At 35.8% G+C, this 18,369-nt stretch overlaps 1 protein-coding gene across 3 annotated transcripts in view; it reads right to left on the bottom strand.

Moving 5' to 3' along the window:
* Positions 1–18,369, bottom strand: part of CRYBG1 (crystallin beta-gamma domain containing 1) — a 108,324-nt gene that overhangs the window by 13,172 nt on the left and 76,783 nt on the right. For all 3 annotated transcript variants that reach the window (XM_060689113.2, XM_060689115.2, XM_087882621.1), the window contains 11 exons: positions 15,295–15,457; positions 14,205–14,341; positions 11,414–11,540; positions 10,967–11,002; positions 10,247–10,404; positions 8,820–8,946; positions 6,121–6,266; positions 2,094–2,220; positions 1,947–1,979; positions 1,613–1,722; positions 750–879 (listed from right to left, as the gene is read on the bottom strand). In XM_060689113.2, the coding sequence (XP_060545096.2) occupies positions 750–879; positions 1,613–1,722; positions 1,947–1,979; positions 2,094–2,220; positions 6,121–6,266; positions 8,820–8,946; positions 10,247–10,404; positions 10,967–11,002; positions 11,414–11,540; positions 14,205–14,341; positions 15,295–15,457 (1,294 nt within the window). The remainder of the gene's footprint in view (positions 1–749; positions 880–1,612; positions 1,723–1,946; positions 1,980–2,093; positions 2,221–6,120; positions 6,267–8,819; positions 8,947–10,246; positions 10,405–10,966; positions 11,003–11,413; positions 11,541–14,204; positions 14,342–15,294; positions 15,458–18,369) is intronic.

Here is an 18,369-nt window from a genome sequence, read left to right as displayed (position 1 = left end):
ACTGTTCAAAGATACAACAGCACTGAAAAAAGTGACTTATGACCATTTTTCACACTTACAACCATTGCAACATCCCAATGGTCATGTGATCAAAATTCAGGAGCTTGACAACTGGTTCATATTTATGACGGTTGCAATGTCCCAGGGTCATGTGATCACCTTTTGCAACCTTCTGACAAGCAAAGTCAATGGGGAAACCAGATTCACTTAACGACCATGTTACTAACTTAACAACTGTAGTGATTCACTTAACAACTGTCGTAAAATGGGGTAAAACTCATTTAACAAATGTTTCACTTAGCAACATAAATGTTGGGCTGAATTGTAGTCATAACCCGAGGACTACCTGTACTTCAAGCTAGTGAGACCAGTGAGATATGTTTTTGTTTTACATTTTTACTTGTTTTTATGTCTACACTATTTACAAGTCACGTCATCCTAAAAGATGCTGGGAGGCATATATTAACAAACAGATCAGGTTTAGTTGCAAAGTCAACTCTGAAAAAGAAGATTGGGTTATCGAAGAGTTAACTATTATTTTTGTTGACTAATGGAGTGATAGAATAATAACTTTCTAAACAAATTAACAATCTGTAAATACTTAAAAGTATCGAGAATCAAAGATGTTATTACTTAGGATTATAACTCATATGCTCTCACTACTATGCTCACAGAAATCATTCACATATATTTTGAAGCCTCACCCTTTTCTAACCTACTTAGGTATAAAACTCTTTTTCACAACTTACAATATTTATAACTTGTAACGATTTCAAGCACGTTTGGGGTAGGCAACCCATTGCAGACAGATCAGGATAGGCTCCTTCTTCTAACACATACTGATTCCCAGAGAAATTTTCTTTATCATATGCAATCCAACTACAAGAAAAAAAAAAGGAAGCAAGAACACAAGATAGATTTTAAATATTTTCAAGATTGAAAACCTGCTAACGAGACTGCTGAGCCAAATGCAGCAACTATTTGGTATTTCCATTCATTATTTATTTGGTGAAGACTAGGGATAGAAATCAGATTTTAAAGAACAATAATATGAAACGGTACAATTTACAAAATCGTCAACCATTTTCCTTTATGTACTTAATTGAAAGAGAATCCAGGCACACTTTCTAAAATGTAAGAGGAATAATTCAAACAGACAACTCATCTTCAGAGCCAGGCAAATGCTTTGGATTTGTGGGAAGAAATATAATCAGGAGCACCTTACAAGAACTGCAAATTTAGAATCCTTAGAAAAGAACATGGTTTAAGTGTTACTGACAAGTCCTCTGACTCACATTTCTCCCTTCAAATGCAAGGCACTAGTAAGGCTTATTTATTTTTAAGGCAAACAATCCTTCAATGTACTTTTGGACTCGTCCCTCTGTCATTCATCTTAGGTTAAATTTAATGTATTAAAAACAAAAAATACAGGAAACTCAGTATAGTTGTAGTTGCCCATAAACAGCCAGTGACTTGGAGTGGTTCCATGCATCAGCATAAAAGTATGTATCCATCCAGCCCAGTCTAAATGACCTCCCTTTGTACCTCTTTCAAAAATGTGATTCCATAATAGCTTGTTGACTAGAACACATCAAAGTAACTTTTCACTCACCTGCCAGATAATACTTTTGAAGATTTAGCAGGAAATTCCGCAATTTGAGAAACATCTTTCTCAAGTATTTGACTGCTGCCTTGGAACTCTGGTTCTGAAAATAACTGGACCTTTAAAGGTAACAGAGATCATATAGATTAACAATACATCCAGACATAATCTGTCTTCTCTCGCTTGATATAAATGAGGCAGATTTTTGCTGTTTCTTCCTGGATTATCTTTATACTCTGCAACAACTCTCCCCACATCCCAATTCTTCACTTTTCTTAAGTCACTATACATCTGACTCGGCTTCCATTCCATATTGCCTATGCAAAATATTTGATTATTTTACCTTAAATTTTCCCACATGATCATTGATGATATCCTAAAAAAATACAGAAAACAAAAAATAAGAAAATGACACCAGAAAAAATATAATAATTTATGAGTAAAGAAAAACATTTTAAAAACCTGTTGTTTTTTTAAAGAGGAATCTTACCAAAAGTATGGGTTGTACTGAAGATATCTTATTATTCTTTGCTCCCCAAGCTTCACAGCTGGGGTACATTCCTTTATCAAGAATATATTGTTCTCCTGTAAAGTCAGGGTTTTCATAAGCCACCCACCTAAAAGAATGTCAATTATATTTTATTATATAAATTATATAAAATGATTTTAGTGGAACTTTACATTTATATATATTAAGGACAGAAAAAGTCAATAAAAGAACAGCAAGACATAGTTGTATACATAGGTTTTTTTTTTTTAAGGTAACATGATTTGCCTCTGTGCATTATTTTTTTCAGTAAGTGGACTTAACAAATAACTCAGATTTTTTTTAAAGGACTCAATGTCTATTTCCATGCAGGATTTGTAGGAAACTGATTTGTTCAGACTCTGCCATTCATATAACACTTAAGGAAACTTTTATACTTTTTCCTATTATTATGCAATTTGAAAACACAATCCTACCTCCTCTGGGAGTATCTCCTATTGAACTCAATTTAGTTTCAGGACTGACATGTTAATAATGAAGTTAAAGCTATTTTTCATTGAACACATGTGAAATTACATATAGGTTCCTTTAGTAAAGTTTTTGTATGTTGCATTCCCCCCCCCCCAATTCTCCAAGTGTTACCTCAAAATATCATGAGATATTATAAAAGTGACTGTTATGTGCTTTGGCCACTTCCGTTTCTTATTTTATGTTTATTCTTATGAATGTTGTTTAACTACGGTACCTGGTAATTAATTGGTTAATGTTTATTCTGATATAAAAACCCAGACATAGCTGTAAATTGCTTGGCCAAAGTGACATGGCTATGAACAACATGTTAACCATTAAGTCCAACCAGGCGTGTTTGCAGTTGAACCTGAACTCAAAAGTTTTTAAAACAGTCCAGGCTTGGCTGGTTCTCAAAGACATCAGACTTTTCATTCTACAAACGACATGCTACTCCTATTGCATTAATGCATAACTGAAAACATGAATATGGTGTTATGCTAAGAATCTAAATAAAGAATAATGGTTTCTTCATTCAAGACTATCATGAAAATATATTGCATGATTTGTGCCAACTACAATTTTCCTTCTTATTCCCTTAATCTGTGCTTTCTCAACAGAAACAAGTACAGTACTGTATCCTGCTTTTTTGAACTGCTATTGAAGCAGGAAAAAACATCTTTAGTGTCCTTTAAATTATTTAAATACTAGGTATGGTTTTAAATATGGTCCTCACAGAGGGATGAAAAGACACACTCAGGATCTCACAGTGATTTGCAGAGAAAAAGTCAAATATCAGTACAGGGCATAGTTTGTTAAGTAAAATAATACTGCTTTTATGCTAATTTTAATTATGATCCACTTTAGCTCCTGATAAAATTCAAGTGAGGTTTTTTTTCTGTATTTAACTGTATGACTTTAATAGTTTGTATATATTTAAGAGAAAGAAAACATGAAGAAGCTAGAATAGCACTTTCTTCAAATTATAGTTGACTTGATCCCTTCCTTATGCTTGTTTCTGTTCATACCTAAAAGGACAGAGGCACTTTTGCACTTAGAATAACCTATTTGTGGTATAAATTACAGTATTTTGATGAGATTTGAGCAACCAATTTTTTTAAAAATCATAGTCAGTTACCCAAAGTGTGTTTGAAGTCTGAAGTTAGTTATAATTTCGACATCAGCCTATGATCAAATGGTGTACAGTATAAACCTTTAAAGGAAAAGTTGGGGAAGCCCCAGAAAATTCTGAGTTGGGATATATTCCATAGGAACGCCCCAATAATAGATGTCAGTGGTGAATACAAGTTCTTCCCTTGCTTTGATTTCATTCATGGGAACTCAGTGAGGAAGACTAATCTGAGCAGGATTAAGATTCTGTGTTAATCACCACTCCTGAATCAGGACAAGGACATTTGTTTATGTTGCCAAGCACTTCAATTTCAAAGTGCTTTGACATAGTTGCCAAATTATGACAAATGTATTCCTGCAGGGAATTAAATATTTATGTAAAGTGGCAGAACAGTGCAATACACCTTTTGTCTCTGAAAGGAAAAAAGCAATAAGGTTTGTAACCTATTACACATATATAATTGCAAAAATGTGCCTTACATGAGGAATTTCAGAGCACTCATTTAAAAAAACCTTGGAACACTTAACTGATTTCAAATTGAGTATGCGCCAACAATGTGATCTGGCTTTAAAAAAAGGCAAACTAGTTTTAGCCTGTATTAGTAGTTGTATAATTTTCAAATTATGGGAACGGATAAATCCAGTAGGTGAGATATTGCCTCCATTTATGTGCTGAGTTCTGGGCACCACTTTTTAAAAAGGATTCAAAGAAATTAAAGAAATTCAAAGAAGGTCAATGCAAATTATAATGGGACTAGAAACAAGTTCACTAAAGAGAGATTAAGAGTGCTGGGCATATTTAGTCTTGAGAAAAACTCCTCAGAAGGGACTAAGTGTACTTCAAATAGTTGAAAGAATGTTGTATAGACTTATTTTCTCTTGCTCCAAAGTACAGGAATTCTGCGTCAGAACAAGGAATAATGGATCTAAGTTACAAGGAAACAGATTCTAACAGAACGTTAGAAAAAAAGTTCCTAATACAGGTAGTCTTCGAATTACAACACTTCATTTAGTGACTGTTCGACGTTACAATGGCACTGAAAAAACTGATTTATGACCGTTTTTTAGAGTTACAATCTTTGCCACATTCCCATGATCATGTGATCAAAGTTCAGATGCTTGGCAATTTGTTCATACATATGACCGTTGCAGTATGCCGGGGTCATCTGATCACCTTTTGCATCCTTCTGACAAGCAAAGTCAATGGGGAAGCCAGATTCACTTAACAACCAGGTTACTAATTTATCAACTGCAGGGAGTCATTTAACAACTGTGGCAAGAAAGGTTGTAAAATGGGGCAAATTAACAAATGTCTCACTTAACAACAGAAATTTTGGGCTCAATTGTGGTCATAAATCGAGGACTATCTGTTCTAAGAACAATTCACCAGTGTAAAACAATCGATCGGCAGAGATGTAGTGGACTTCCCTTCATTGGATTTGTTCTGTCCCCGTCTCACACACGCACACAAACAGATAGCCAGGGGTTAAACAAAACTGGCAGACAACAAATTCTTTCGATAAGAGGATTGGCAGCAACCCAGTAGCTGCTTGCCAAGAACTTTACTCAGAGGGAGGGGTTGTTCCTCCGACAGATAAACCCAAACAAGATACACACAGTTCAAGAATTGTCAAGTCCAGTCCGTATAAAATCCAAGGCAGATAACGTTATTTCAAAGATACAATGTGACTCGCTAGTAGTTTGTTTTGTCTGTCACAGAGTCTGAATGGCCACCTCACCCCTTTTATCCCCTGTGGGGTGTGGTCCAGTGACTCAGCTTAATCTCTGGCACGCCTCCTTTTCTGCTGCGTGCACCTATCTCTCCGACGCTGGTGTGGATCCAGCCAAGACTTATCTCCATCACTGTCCGACTGCGAGGAGATACCTGGCTCCTGGCCAATCTCTTCTCCTTTGGGAGACACCTGGGGCATTGCCAGAGAGGAGGGTCCTGGAGAGGGAGGCCTGGCCAACTCCTCTCCTTCATGTTCGGAGCCTTCTCCCTCCGATAAGTCGGCCTCGGGGGTCGAAGTCACAACAGGATTACTGGTATTGAAGTGGAAGCTAGAGAGCCATCTATTCTGAAAGGCTGCTTTAATTTAGATTTCTTTACTGATCAGAGAGGTAGACTCCGTTGCCTTAATGCCCTCTTTCAATTCTGTGAGCCTATGATTCTAGTTTAATTTGCGATCATCTTCCTAATAATATTTAAAATTCACCCAAGAAATTGCACTTTTTATTTTTTAAAGTTTCATAAGGGAAATCTTTTTTTCTTTGGCATTTTAATATGAAGAGAGTTTTCACTAAAACCATTAATGAATATAATGTCCGATGCTCTTGTGTTTATTCCCGTGCCAACATTTCCCATTAAATTTAAAATGAACGTCTTACTTACACTCCACTAATCACATTTACGGATTGTGTCCTTAATCCATAGCCGGTATCCTTCAAATTGGAAATAATCCCTAATACATTTATACTGGAGCCTTTATTGCCAAAGTCTTTTTCAGTGTACATTATCATGTGAGGGTGCATCAGATCCTGAAGAAATAAAAATCAAACAAAGATAAACAGAGAAATAAAGACATAAATTAACTGTTTATCATATAAGAACATTTCCCTATTGAGCATATTATTGTTGCCTTGTTTAGATGTGGTAAGAATTGAAACAGAGACAGTGTAAAGAGGAAACTAACAGTAAGAGGTAGCCATAAAGAAGAAAATAGAATAGAATAGAATAGAATAGAATAGAATAGAATAGAATAGAATAGAATAGAATAGAATAGAATAGAATAGAATAGAATAGAATTCTTTATTGACCAAGTGTGACTGGACACTTGGTCAATAACACTTGGTCACACTGGTCTTTGGTGTATATGCTCTCAGTGTACATAAGGAAAATAAAATACATTCATCGAGAATAAAAAGATACAACACTTAGTGATAGTCAAGGTTACTAATAAGCTATCAAATGAAGGATTAAAAAAAGAATGACCTAGCACTCTCATGGAAACTGCCTTCACTTATTACAGGCAATTAGGAGTATCTGGTTTGAGGGTATTTAGCGGATTAATTGTTCAACCAAAAGGAGTCCTCTAAAGGAGGAGTTTAACCCTTAAACATCCTTCAGCTATCTCAGTGTCCTCTGGATACACTTGAACTTCAGTGCTCAAAACTAAAACCAAAAGTTAGCAGGTCCAATAGCCAACATATCTGGAGAACAGCAGGTTGGAAACAAGCGCGCTCAATTGTTAATGGCACATTTCCTCTGAAATCCATCGTGATGCTCCAAAGTCTGTGATCAATCGCACTGAAAGAGCTACACCTCAACCAACCTCATAGGAAAAACTAATTTCAATGACCCGTGCAAATGCTGCCTTAGCACTTCCAGTGCTTCAGGTAATCTGGATGCTGACTAAAACACACATCTGAGCACTTTGCTACAGGCATTTCTCTCCTTAGCCTTTTAATACAGGAAGTGGTGTCCTGGCAAACCCTCCCCTTCTTTCCTGTACCAGTTGGTGACACTACATAATTACATTGGAATTGTTGTCCTGGCTCTCAACAATTTGCTGATGGATCCATTATGTCATGCCCCCATTGGAGCCTGAATCAACAGGGGAGGATGAGCTGGAGCTGTGGCCGATGGAGACTGAGGGGGTGGCTTCGTAGGAAGGGGGGGGAGGACGAGGAAGCCCCAGGCCCCTCAGGCTTGGGATGGCTTGCCAGCAGGAAGGAACAGGGGCAGGACAACCGAGAGAGGGCAGGCAGTGGAGATGAAGACCGACGGAGTTCAGGCAATGAGCAAGGACCACCCATTCCTGACCCCTGAGCACGGAGAGTGGAGAGGCGGCAGGAACAGTGCAGGCCAACCCCGCCCCTCTTCATAAAGCACACCTGGGGACTGAGACTTAAGGAGATACTGTGGGGAGGGGTGTTTGTCAGAAACAAACACTGAATTTGTGGAGTTTTGTGTGCCGTTGCTGACATTTGGAGTTTCCTGGACTTCTTGCCTTATTCCTTGCTTCCTGGACTAATTGCTTTGTTCATTTGCTTCCTGAAACCATTGGCTTGTTCCTTTGCTTCTTGGACTCATTGACTTATTCCTTTGCCCCACTGGATTTCTTGCTTTGAAGCGTTTTGCTGGACTACTTGCAGCCAGAGGTTGCTGGAGTGTGTGTGTGAGCACTTTGCTCTGGGACTTGCCATAAATGTGGGAGCATTTGGGGGAACGTTGGAGCAATAAAGGGGCATTTTGAACTATCAGCTGACTGTATTGCCTCTGTGCCTTGCCCTGGGTCATCACACATTAATGGAAATAAATACAAAGAATGGGTAGAAAGCTCCACTTCCCTATTTAGTAAGAAGGAAAGAAAGGCCTGTTTGATTCTGGTGTGCTCTGAATGGCTGTTCCTTCTACTTTCTCCTTACTTCAGATCAGCCTCAAACTCTGATTGATTTTCACCTCTGCCATTTTAACAATCTTGTTTCTCTGTTTCCAGAGAATACAGAAAGCTTAAACTGCTATCATTATCAATCCTCCTTGTATTGTCCTATACAAGACAAATATAAATTGGTTCTTTGCATATCTGTCTGTATAGCCTGGCATTTCATCAAATCATGGACAGCCCAGATAAGCAAGCAGTTCAACAAATCCTGGAGATACCAAGAATAACACAGGGATGCGGCTCAGGTAGATATACAGTAAGTAATACATTGGACTACAGTTCATATCATGACAGTAACCAAGATTTCTAGCAATGATATTGGGAGGAGTTGGGAGGCGCAGCCCAAAGGAACAGGAAGGAAGCAGGTAGCACACAGCATTGCTTTTCAGGTTTATACTTCAGATTCAAATACACATTTTCATCCCCAACTAGACATACAGTTTCAGATGAATGAATCATCCAACAGATCCAGCAAATGACTCACTCTCTTACATACATACTTTTTTTTCCATCTTATCTTTACTGAACTGAGCATAAGTGCAATGTAAAGGAGAATGTAAGGAAGGAAAAATTGTTCTGAAAACAATGAAAAAGGTACATTGCATTTCGTTAAGGTTATGCCAAGATTATATATTCTTAAACTTACCCCTAGTACAGGCCGAAGTGATTGCAACTGTTCATCATAACCACCCCAGTCCGTCCATTCCTGGTATTCACCTTCTTCCAGTAAATACTGATGTCCTTCAAACTCTGGCTTCTCATAAGCAACCCAGCTACAAATAGCGAACAAAAATTGAAAACTCAAAAACAAGCATGATTGTTAAAATGTCATCTTAAAAGGACCACAAATGAAGCATAAAATAAACTGAACTAACATTTTAAAGTAAGGCAATTTTTAAACTCTGTTTAGATCACCATTTGTAACAAATGGTATTATACTGTCCAATTGTACTCAGCTTTAGCTAAATTTTAAATCAGATTGGTAGGAAAAATAGTAAGATTCATATAACTTCAAAAAAAACCCCTAATCACTATGCTTTAATACTAGCATTATCCTACTGTATGGCATGTTTGTTTACTTAATAGTGATGATAATTCATTCATTTCATTTGAATGTATTTTTGAATACACCTAGTCCTGCACTATTTGCCATAATATTAACACAACTTTCAGAAAAAATATGCTCTCTAAATTTGTACAATTTTAATAAGTAAATAATGAAAACATGAAGTTTTACTATTATAAATGCTTCACTGACTTGTTCAGATTGGTATTTTAACATATTTAGACGTTATAGTTTTTCCTAACCTTCCAGTTTAATAACTAATAACATGTTACTGTTTCCACAACAATTATGAGTAATATCACAGGGGCTTTAAAGTACTGTTTCCTTAATCTGCATTTTAGGATGTAATTTCTAGTTCCATAAAGACATGAAGTGGTAAAAGTTTCAACTTCCTAAATACTCCTGCATTTTAGGAATCTTAGAGGGTTTTAAAGATTTTCTAAATCTTTCCCAAATACTTACCCCTTTAATGTGACAAAAATATTTTAATACCAGCTCTGATATTTGGACTGGATCCAATCAGCCATATTATTTGTGATATAACCAGCTTAAATCCCATTAAATCAGTGGGCCTATTTAAATATTATTTAATCTGGATTCAATTTTGTGTGTGTGTGTGTGTGTGTGTGTGTGTGTGTGTGTGTGTGTGTATGGCCTCATATATATCCACTGTTCCTGAATGAGCCTTTCTTTTGGACTGTATACTAAAGCTGTAGATTCTAATTACCGTATATTCTTTCATAAACATACATGCTGTGGACATGGTCCTAAATCATATATTTGTAAGATTTATATCCCACTTTACGTACACAACATTCATTCCTCCATTTTTCTATCAACAATCTTATGAGATAGTTAAGAGAGTAATTGTCAGTAAGTTTTTGCAGCTGAAAGTCCTACTCCAACACTTAACCACGACACTACATTCACTCTCAATGCCAATTTCTCTACCTCTACCCTCCAGGGGACATAAAATGAGATGTTATCATTTTTTTCCTTATACCTACATTCCTGCCTTCACTTTTATGGATCCTATTGATGTAAGCAGCTCATTTTCCAACTCTTCAGATTCTTCAGTTCTGTCTCCTTCCTTAGCAAGAGCTGTTAATTCTGAATCCAGTTCTATATGTTTTCCTTCAAAGAATGGCTTTTCATAAACAATTACCTTAAACAAAATAGTTTACGGTTAGAAATTTGCTTTCTCTTCAGACACCAAAAGCTAATGTGAATATATGATATACCAACAAAATCAGAACCATCTGAAACCTGCTAAAGGAAGACTTTCACCAGAGAAACAGATTTCTTTTTCTTTTATAACCAAACCTTCACATATTTTCCAGAGTATCAGGTGAACAAAGTTGCCAACATTGCACCTAAAGTTACAGATTTGAAGGCACTATCTAAGGCAGTATTTCTCAATCTCAGCACCCTTCAGATGTGTGGACTTAATTCCCAGAATTTCCCCAACAACCATGCTGGCTGGGGAATTCCGGGGTATTGAAGTCTATACATCTAAAAGTTGCTGAGGTTGAGAAACATTGATCTAAGGGAATCTTAGAAACCATAATTTGTCAGGATATAAATAAATAATGTAGATAATCAGCGGCATGAATGATTGGTATATGAATATAAACTCTTCTGGAAAAAGTGATTATCACAATATCATTATAGTTTAAATACAATGACCCACATTCAATAAACAATACATTTGTATATAACTATTTTACCTTTCGGCTTTTAGGATATTCAACCTTGCGTCCACCCTACAAAAATTGATGGGAAAATATTACTGGAATGTTACATAACTCAGATCGTTTTTAGTTAGAAAAACAATTCAAGTACCACCCACATTTTCCAATGCATCAATAGAAAATCTGTGCATAACAATGATCCAGTAATCAAATTTTAATTACACACAGGCAAATTTTACTACATTAAACAGTAAAGACCTAAAATAAAAGCTAAATAAAATGTCTGAGCTGCCACCCTCCAATGGAAAAAATATTTCTGATCCAATTATATTTTTTACAAATCTTAAATTTCACAAATTATGTTTATTTTGAACTTGAAAAATAGGACAGATGAATAAATGGAGTGAAAACTAATTCTTTCACTGTTACTGTTTTTTGTGTGTGTGTCTGTGTATATCTTGTATCTTGTTTTAATTATCTCACCATTTTCAAGGGCTTCAAAGATCTAATATATGCCTCTTTTTTCTCCCAGCATGACAGATCAGGATATTCTCCTGGTTCCAACATTAAAGGGATTCCCTGGTAACCAGGTTCTTCATAAAGTAGCCATCTAGAAATGAAAAACAATATGGTTTTTATAGGAAAATTTGAATTAAAAAAAAAAGCCCAGAGAATATATGATACTAAGAATGTCTCCTCTGGCTATTGTCTAGATGGAAAATTGCATGGATAGAAATTCAAAGATGCTTTCCTACCAATGAAACAAAGACTGTTCATTAAAATATTTATAGCCTGCATATTATCCAGCAGATCTTGTGCTATTATATAACAATAAAATAAAATCAGGTAAACTTCCATTTAAATCACACAATTTAAATACCTGGAACATTTAAAGGATAAAAAGTAGAATCAGTCTGGACACTGAGGCAGAAATGTGAGGGGAAAAGGCTAGGTTATCACTACTAAGTGTTTTTGTTATATGATTTTACAAAATTATTTAATAGTAAATGTTTCAGCCCAAATAAGTGATATCATCTATCCAAGTTTGACTGATCTCAGTAAGACTGGTTAACATTTGGATGGGAGGCTACCAGGAAATCCAAAGACTGTAGTCTAGACTGCAAAGTTTAAAAAAAAACCGTGAAAGAAAACCAACATACCACTGATGTGTTGTTGCTAAGAAAACTACAGAAACTGTTCCTGTGATCAAGCTCATGTTGAAGGAGGGGTTATATTTAGTTATAGGATTTTAAAGTGTCAAATTGGTCTCAATGAATAGCTACAATGAAATGCATATAAATACTTTGCCAATATATGTATGTGGCTTCATTCATATCCACACCCATCAGAAGCATTCCCAATATACTCAGTAATGCTATGATTTGTATTCATAATGCACTTTGGAAAATGATGAAACCTAACTTTGTTTATTCATACTGCTATCTCCAGAAGCTGACACTAGAATTAGAATCAATTATTGTATACCGTATTTTCCGGCGTATAAGACGACTGGGCATATAAGACGACCCCCAACTTTTCCTGTTAAAATATAGGGTTTGGGCTATACTTGCCATATAAGACTGCCCCTCTTCCAATGCACACCAAATAAAAATTAAAAAACATCAACTGGCTCACCCACAATGTAAAAGCAGCTGTGCTAGACCCAAAATGGCCCCTGCAACAAGCAGGAACCTCACACAGCCACAAAAAGTCCAAAAAACCAACTTTCACACTTTACACGCACAAAATTCCACATACAGCTTTGTGAGATTTTGTGTGTTTGTGTAGTTGGAGTGAAACACTACAGAAACACACTAAATCTCAGAAAGCTGCACAAATATTATTTTATTTTATTTTATTTTTATTTTTATATGAAAGCTAAATTTAAAACTTCCTAAACTTTAAATGGCTAGGTCTAAAAAAGAACAACTAAAAAAACCCCCAATTGACTATTTTTTTTAAAGCTCCCAAAGGGGAAAAAATCTTACCCAATAGAACAGGGGTCTCCAACCTTGGCAACTTTAAGACTTGTAGACTTCAACTCCCAGAATTCCTCAGCCAGCTTTGCTTTGCTGGCTGAGGAATTCTGGGAGTTGAAGTCCACAACTAACTCCTTGCTTGATTGCAGGCAGGGAGTTGCTTGCTTGCCTGAATAGATTCAAGCAAGCAAAGCAAGGCAAGCGTTGCGATTAGCAGCTGAGGTAAGCAAGCTGGAGGGGGAAAACTTTTTCCCTTTTACATGGCTCTGGCCATCCCAGCTGAGTTGCAGGGAACTCAGCTGGGATCGTCAGAGCTGGGATCCTCCGAGTAAAAGGGAAAAAACTTTTTCCCTTTTATGTGGTTTCTGGCGATCCCAGCTGAGTTGCAGGGAACTCAGCTGGGATTGTCAGAGCTGGGATCGCCAGAGCCATTTAAGGCTCGTTAGAGCCTTTCGGGCTGGTCTGCCTGGTTACAGGAGAACTACACCCGGCGTATAAGACGACCCCCGACTTTTGAGAAGATTTTCATGTGTTTAAAAGTCGTCTTATACGCCGGAAAATACGGTAATTAGAACTTATACATTTGTCCTGTCTAATAATAATCCTTTTTGTATCCTTGTCGGACAATTTTGAAAAATATTGCTGATAAAGGACTCTTTGCCTAATGAAAACGTATACAACCTAAAATTCAGTACAAGAGAATTTCATTTCAGCTTTTTAAATTCATGTTTTAATTGATTACATTTATATTCTACCTTTCTTTCAATCTGGCATAAGACCTGCTTTATAGCAAGTTACTGTTGTACTTCTAAATATTTCTTGACTGCACACATTTCTCTATACAATTTTAATTTTCATACCTATACCCATACCTTTATCTTGGATATTCAATGATTCTAAGCAAGTTTTAATTGATCACATGTACTCAGCAACCACACAGGATGTTAAAGCTATTTATCTAAGGCAATTCTTTATTCAGCAAAGTGCATACTTCCGCATAGTTTTATAAACATTAATGCGAAATTATTCTTAGGCATATAATTGCTACAACCAAGATTTCACTCTAGATGCATTTATGCTCATAAGAAGACTAAAGATATATTAAATGACCCCCAAAATGTCTATCAGATATTGTATCATAAAATAAACTACCTATATGTTATATTTTGTTTTGTTATCAATGAATCACTCCTGAAATAACTATCACTCCTTAAAAAAAACCCTGAGGTATAAGATATGTAACAGATTCAGAATTATCCAATAACTACAACCAATATGCATATCCACATACTTACATGCCCCAAGACACTTGGATAGAACAAGTCTTCTGAGAAGACCCAAGTCGTGTTTCTTCAGTATCATCAAAATATGCATTTACTAAGCCTAATCCTTGTGGTTCTGTAAACAGGTCAATTCGGCAAATTCTATAATCCTGAAAATTTATAAAATTAAGTAGGCGTAACCAAATTGCTCTTATCAGTTCTGATCTCACCTAATAGCATCTAAAAAGATCATGCCCTGTTCACCCGACAGCTTGACCACTGCAATGTGTTTTATATGGGGTTGTCCTTTAAGACCACACAGAAGCTTCAGTTGATGCAGAATGCAGTGAACTAACAGTGTTGGGCATGCCTCTGCATGCACATGTGACACTCTGCTTTGTAAACTGCACTGGTTCACAAAGTGCTTCTGGGTGCAATTCAAGGCATTCGATACTACTTATAAAGCCCTACATAGCAATGGGCCTGGTTATTTGAGGGACAGCCTGTCTTTCTGGGTTCCATCAATTAAACAATCTATTGGCATCCCTGAAACAAGTTTTCTCTGTAGCAGCACCCTTCCTCTGAAATGAAGTTCCTTCCAAGATATAAGTGGCCCCCACTCTATTTGTATTTTGTCGGGGCCTGAAGATGGCTTCTTCCCTAAGTCTTTGGTGAGAATAATTACTGACTCTCTCTTTTCTTTTCTTTTCTTTCTTTCCTTTCTCTGTAATTTCTGTTCTTTTATATTTATTTTCTGGTTCTGTGTTGTTCCGTTTTTAAAATGGAACAATTTGAAATCCACCCAGAGTACATATTAATTATAAATAATATTCTTTCACTGAAAATATATGGAAATGAATCAAAATCAGAATCATACACATTAAATCATGTGTGAATGCCAATACATATGCACAACCATATCCCCTACTAAATTACAACATGTTATCCAATCCAATCGAACTGGCGAACTACATATTTCATAAATACTGATCTTACAATGATGATAAACATATACAACTGCATTTCTCTATATGTTTAGGGCGTGTTTCAACCATACCTAAATGTTGGGTAGAACTACAAATAAAATTAAATTGTGGTTGTTGTAATTTCACTCCTTACTTGCCTTTACTACATGCCTGATTGAACCAATCACAATAGGCTCGGGATCTTTACATGTATCTTCACTGTCAAATGCTTCTTCCCCCCAAAGATTTGAAAATTCCAATTCTCCTTCTTCCATCGGAATGGAAACTCCTTCAAAATTTGGTTTCTCATACAGAATCCAACTATAATACAAGAGGGAAAATTAAACTGTTGATATGCTTCAAATATCTATTAGTTCTTATTGATTATTGCTTTAAAATTTTGAAAAGTTAATGTGATTTTTAAAATACTAGAGCAAAATTACAATAAAAAGTAACAAATGCATGGTTTAAATATTGGTGTATTTCTACCTAAATGGGTGGCTCATCCGATGATGAACTAGCAATAGCAATAGCACACTGATTTATATACCACTTCCTAGTGCTTTACAGCCCTCTCTAAGTGGTTTAGAGTCAGCATATTGCCCCCAACAATCTGGGTCCTCACTTTACCCACCTCAGAAGGATGGAAGGCTGAGTTAACATTGAGCAGGATCGAACTCCTGACTGAATTACTCTGCAATACTGCATTCTAACCATTCTAACCACTGTGCCACCAGGTTCAGTGAATGTAGGTCATACAAATTCCTTCATACATTCCTAATTCAATCCTAGGCTGTGTGTGTCCATTATACAGTAGATAAGGGAGGTACATGGTAGGGGGCGGGAGGGGACAGAAGTTAAGGAAGAACTGTTCTATCAATAGACAAATAAAACCCTTCATGTATATTTCTGCTTCATTTTTAAAACCAACAAAAATCACAGTAACTTTTTATATATTCTCTATATTATGAAACTCTTTCCCTCCACCCAATCCTTTCTTCACATATGTAGCTAATAAAAAAAACTAAGATTGTGGGTGCTTTTTCCCCAAAAGAACACAGTAATATGCTTAAATCTACCAAGATGCTTGTGTTCCTAACATTGATGCCTAGAACATGACTCATCTACAAGAGCAGCAATAGTATTGAATTAATCTCTTTATGTAGTTAAAAAAAAAAATCAATGTACATAGAATGATTAGTATTATGCATACGCATGCCTACTAAAATAATCAAGTATTGAAACAAACTGAGAGCAAATCCTCTCAAACAATCCTGCTATGTAACAATAAACCCATATAATTTACCACAAAGCAGTTGAGTGAAAAGGTGACTAAAAGAAACATCCTACTTTCTTCAGCATACGAGTATTAACTTGCTTGACAAAAGGCAACAATCATTAAGAGAGAGGATCTTGCTAGCGCTTGAGGGAGAGTGATGCCATTTTCAAGAGATCAGAATGAAGATCAAGAAGATAGGCTGGGAAATAGAAAATAGATATCCAGAAGTAATTCCAAATAAGGACAGAAGTCAAAACAAGCCAAACATCAGATGCCAGAAGTACAGAGTTTAAATTTTAATGCGAAATTAAAAAAAGTGAAGTAAATAAGCCCCTCAATTGTGTCAAAAGCCACATAGTTAGTTAGTAAATTAAAAACAGGAAAGTTAACAAGCGAGCAAGCTGTAAAAAAGTATCGAATGAAAGAAGATCCTGTACTATAAATAGGCGAAAAGGAAGGTGACAGGATAATATTGCATCTCATATACTAGATTTTATGTAAGGTCACCATGTTTACTTGTAATTGCTAATTACTTTAGCAATTTAGCAGTAATTATGGACAGGAGTTTATGTCAAGGAGTCCACTTGTGCAATTTGAAATCAGCATTGCAATCTTGTGATCTCATAATGTTGGAGCTCATTAGCAGCTCTTTTGTCATGGTGCCTTACCACCTTACTGGTTATACTACATAAAGGGTATATTACAGCTCCCCTACAATGCCAGCATTTCCTTAATTCTCCCAATGATATCAGTTTCAGGCTATCAATGTGCAGGAACTATGAACCGGACTAGCTTATTGTATATGATGTTACTAGAATCTGATACATGTATTGCTCCTTTATATTCCTTTTCTATGCAGAGCATAACTGAACACCTGCTCAATATATACTGCTCAAAAAAATAAAGGGAACACAAGCAGAAGTCATCCGAGATCTGAATGAATGAAATAGCCTTATAAAATACTTTGTTCTTTACATACAGTAGTTTATACACTGCTCAAACAACTAAAGGGAACACAAAACTACTGTATGTAACAAACAAAGTATTTAATAAGGCCATTTCATTCATTCAGATCTCGGATATCTTCTGCTTGTGTTCCCTTTATTTTTTTGAGCAGTGTATAATAGCAGGATGTTTGTTTAGGTTTTGTGAATTTCACATACAATGAATTTATCAAACAAGATGTTTGAAAAAGGAGATGTAGCATACTATCATGACAGAGCAAAAAAAAAGATACTAACAATCGTTCAAAATGATTGAAAACAATTAAATGCTCAATCGTAGGCTGCTATGGAAATTTTTTGAAATCTTTTTTAAAAACCAAACTTAATGTAAGTATTTCTATACTTTTATTATGCATGCATTTTATAAAAATCTTGAATATTTTAATTCTATCACTTTAAATTAAAATCTAATTCTAGATACAAACATGATAGTAATATCTTCCTGCCTCAAACCAAGCTCTTTTGCTTTAGGTAAAAAATTCTTATTTCTGTGACATCCCTGAGCTTCATTGATTGCGTTCTCTCTGTCCTTGGCTTTACCAAGGTCTTGATAGTAACAGCAATTCTGCCATAGGAAACAGATCATTATTTGATAAATGCAGTATAGCAAGCTCTCTTCAACTTTCAGTTAAGAGGTCCAGGAAAGATCTTTAAGAAAGTCCAGCATTTAATAATATTTAAATCTCAATTTCTGGTTATTTTTTCCAAGGCAGAAACTAGTACCCATTTGACAGAAATCAGACAGCATGCAGCTTTTAAAAAAGAAGTTACTTAAAAATTATAGGCAAAACTTTTAAAACATCAAAGAAAGAAAACAAGAATATATAAGCAAAGCTAACAATAAAGGTTCTATAAACATTAGATTATACACGTTATGACACTTTTAAACATGTCTTAAAAACAGTTCAAAGAAAACTTGTTTAGGCAAGCTCAGCAAGAACACACGCATG

This window comes from Pantherophis guttatus, chromosome 1, assembly GCF_059756535.1.
Source record: "Pantherophis guttatus breed Tessera chromosome 1, ASM5975653v1, whole genome shotgun sequence".
NCBI lineage: Eukaryota > Metazoa > Chordata > Lepidosauria > Squamata > Colubridae > Pantherophis > Pantherophis guttatus.
This window is presented reverse-complemented; position numbering and strand designations above follow the sequence as displayed.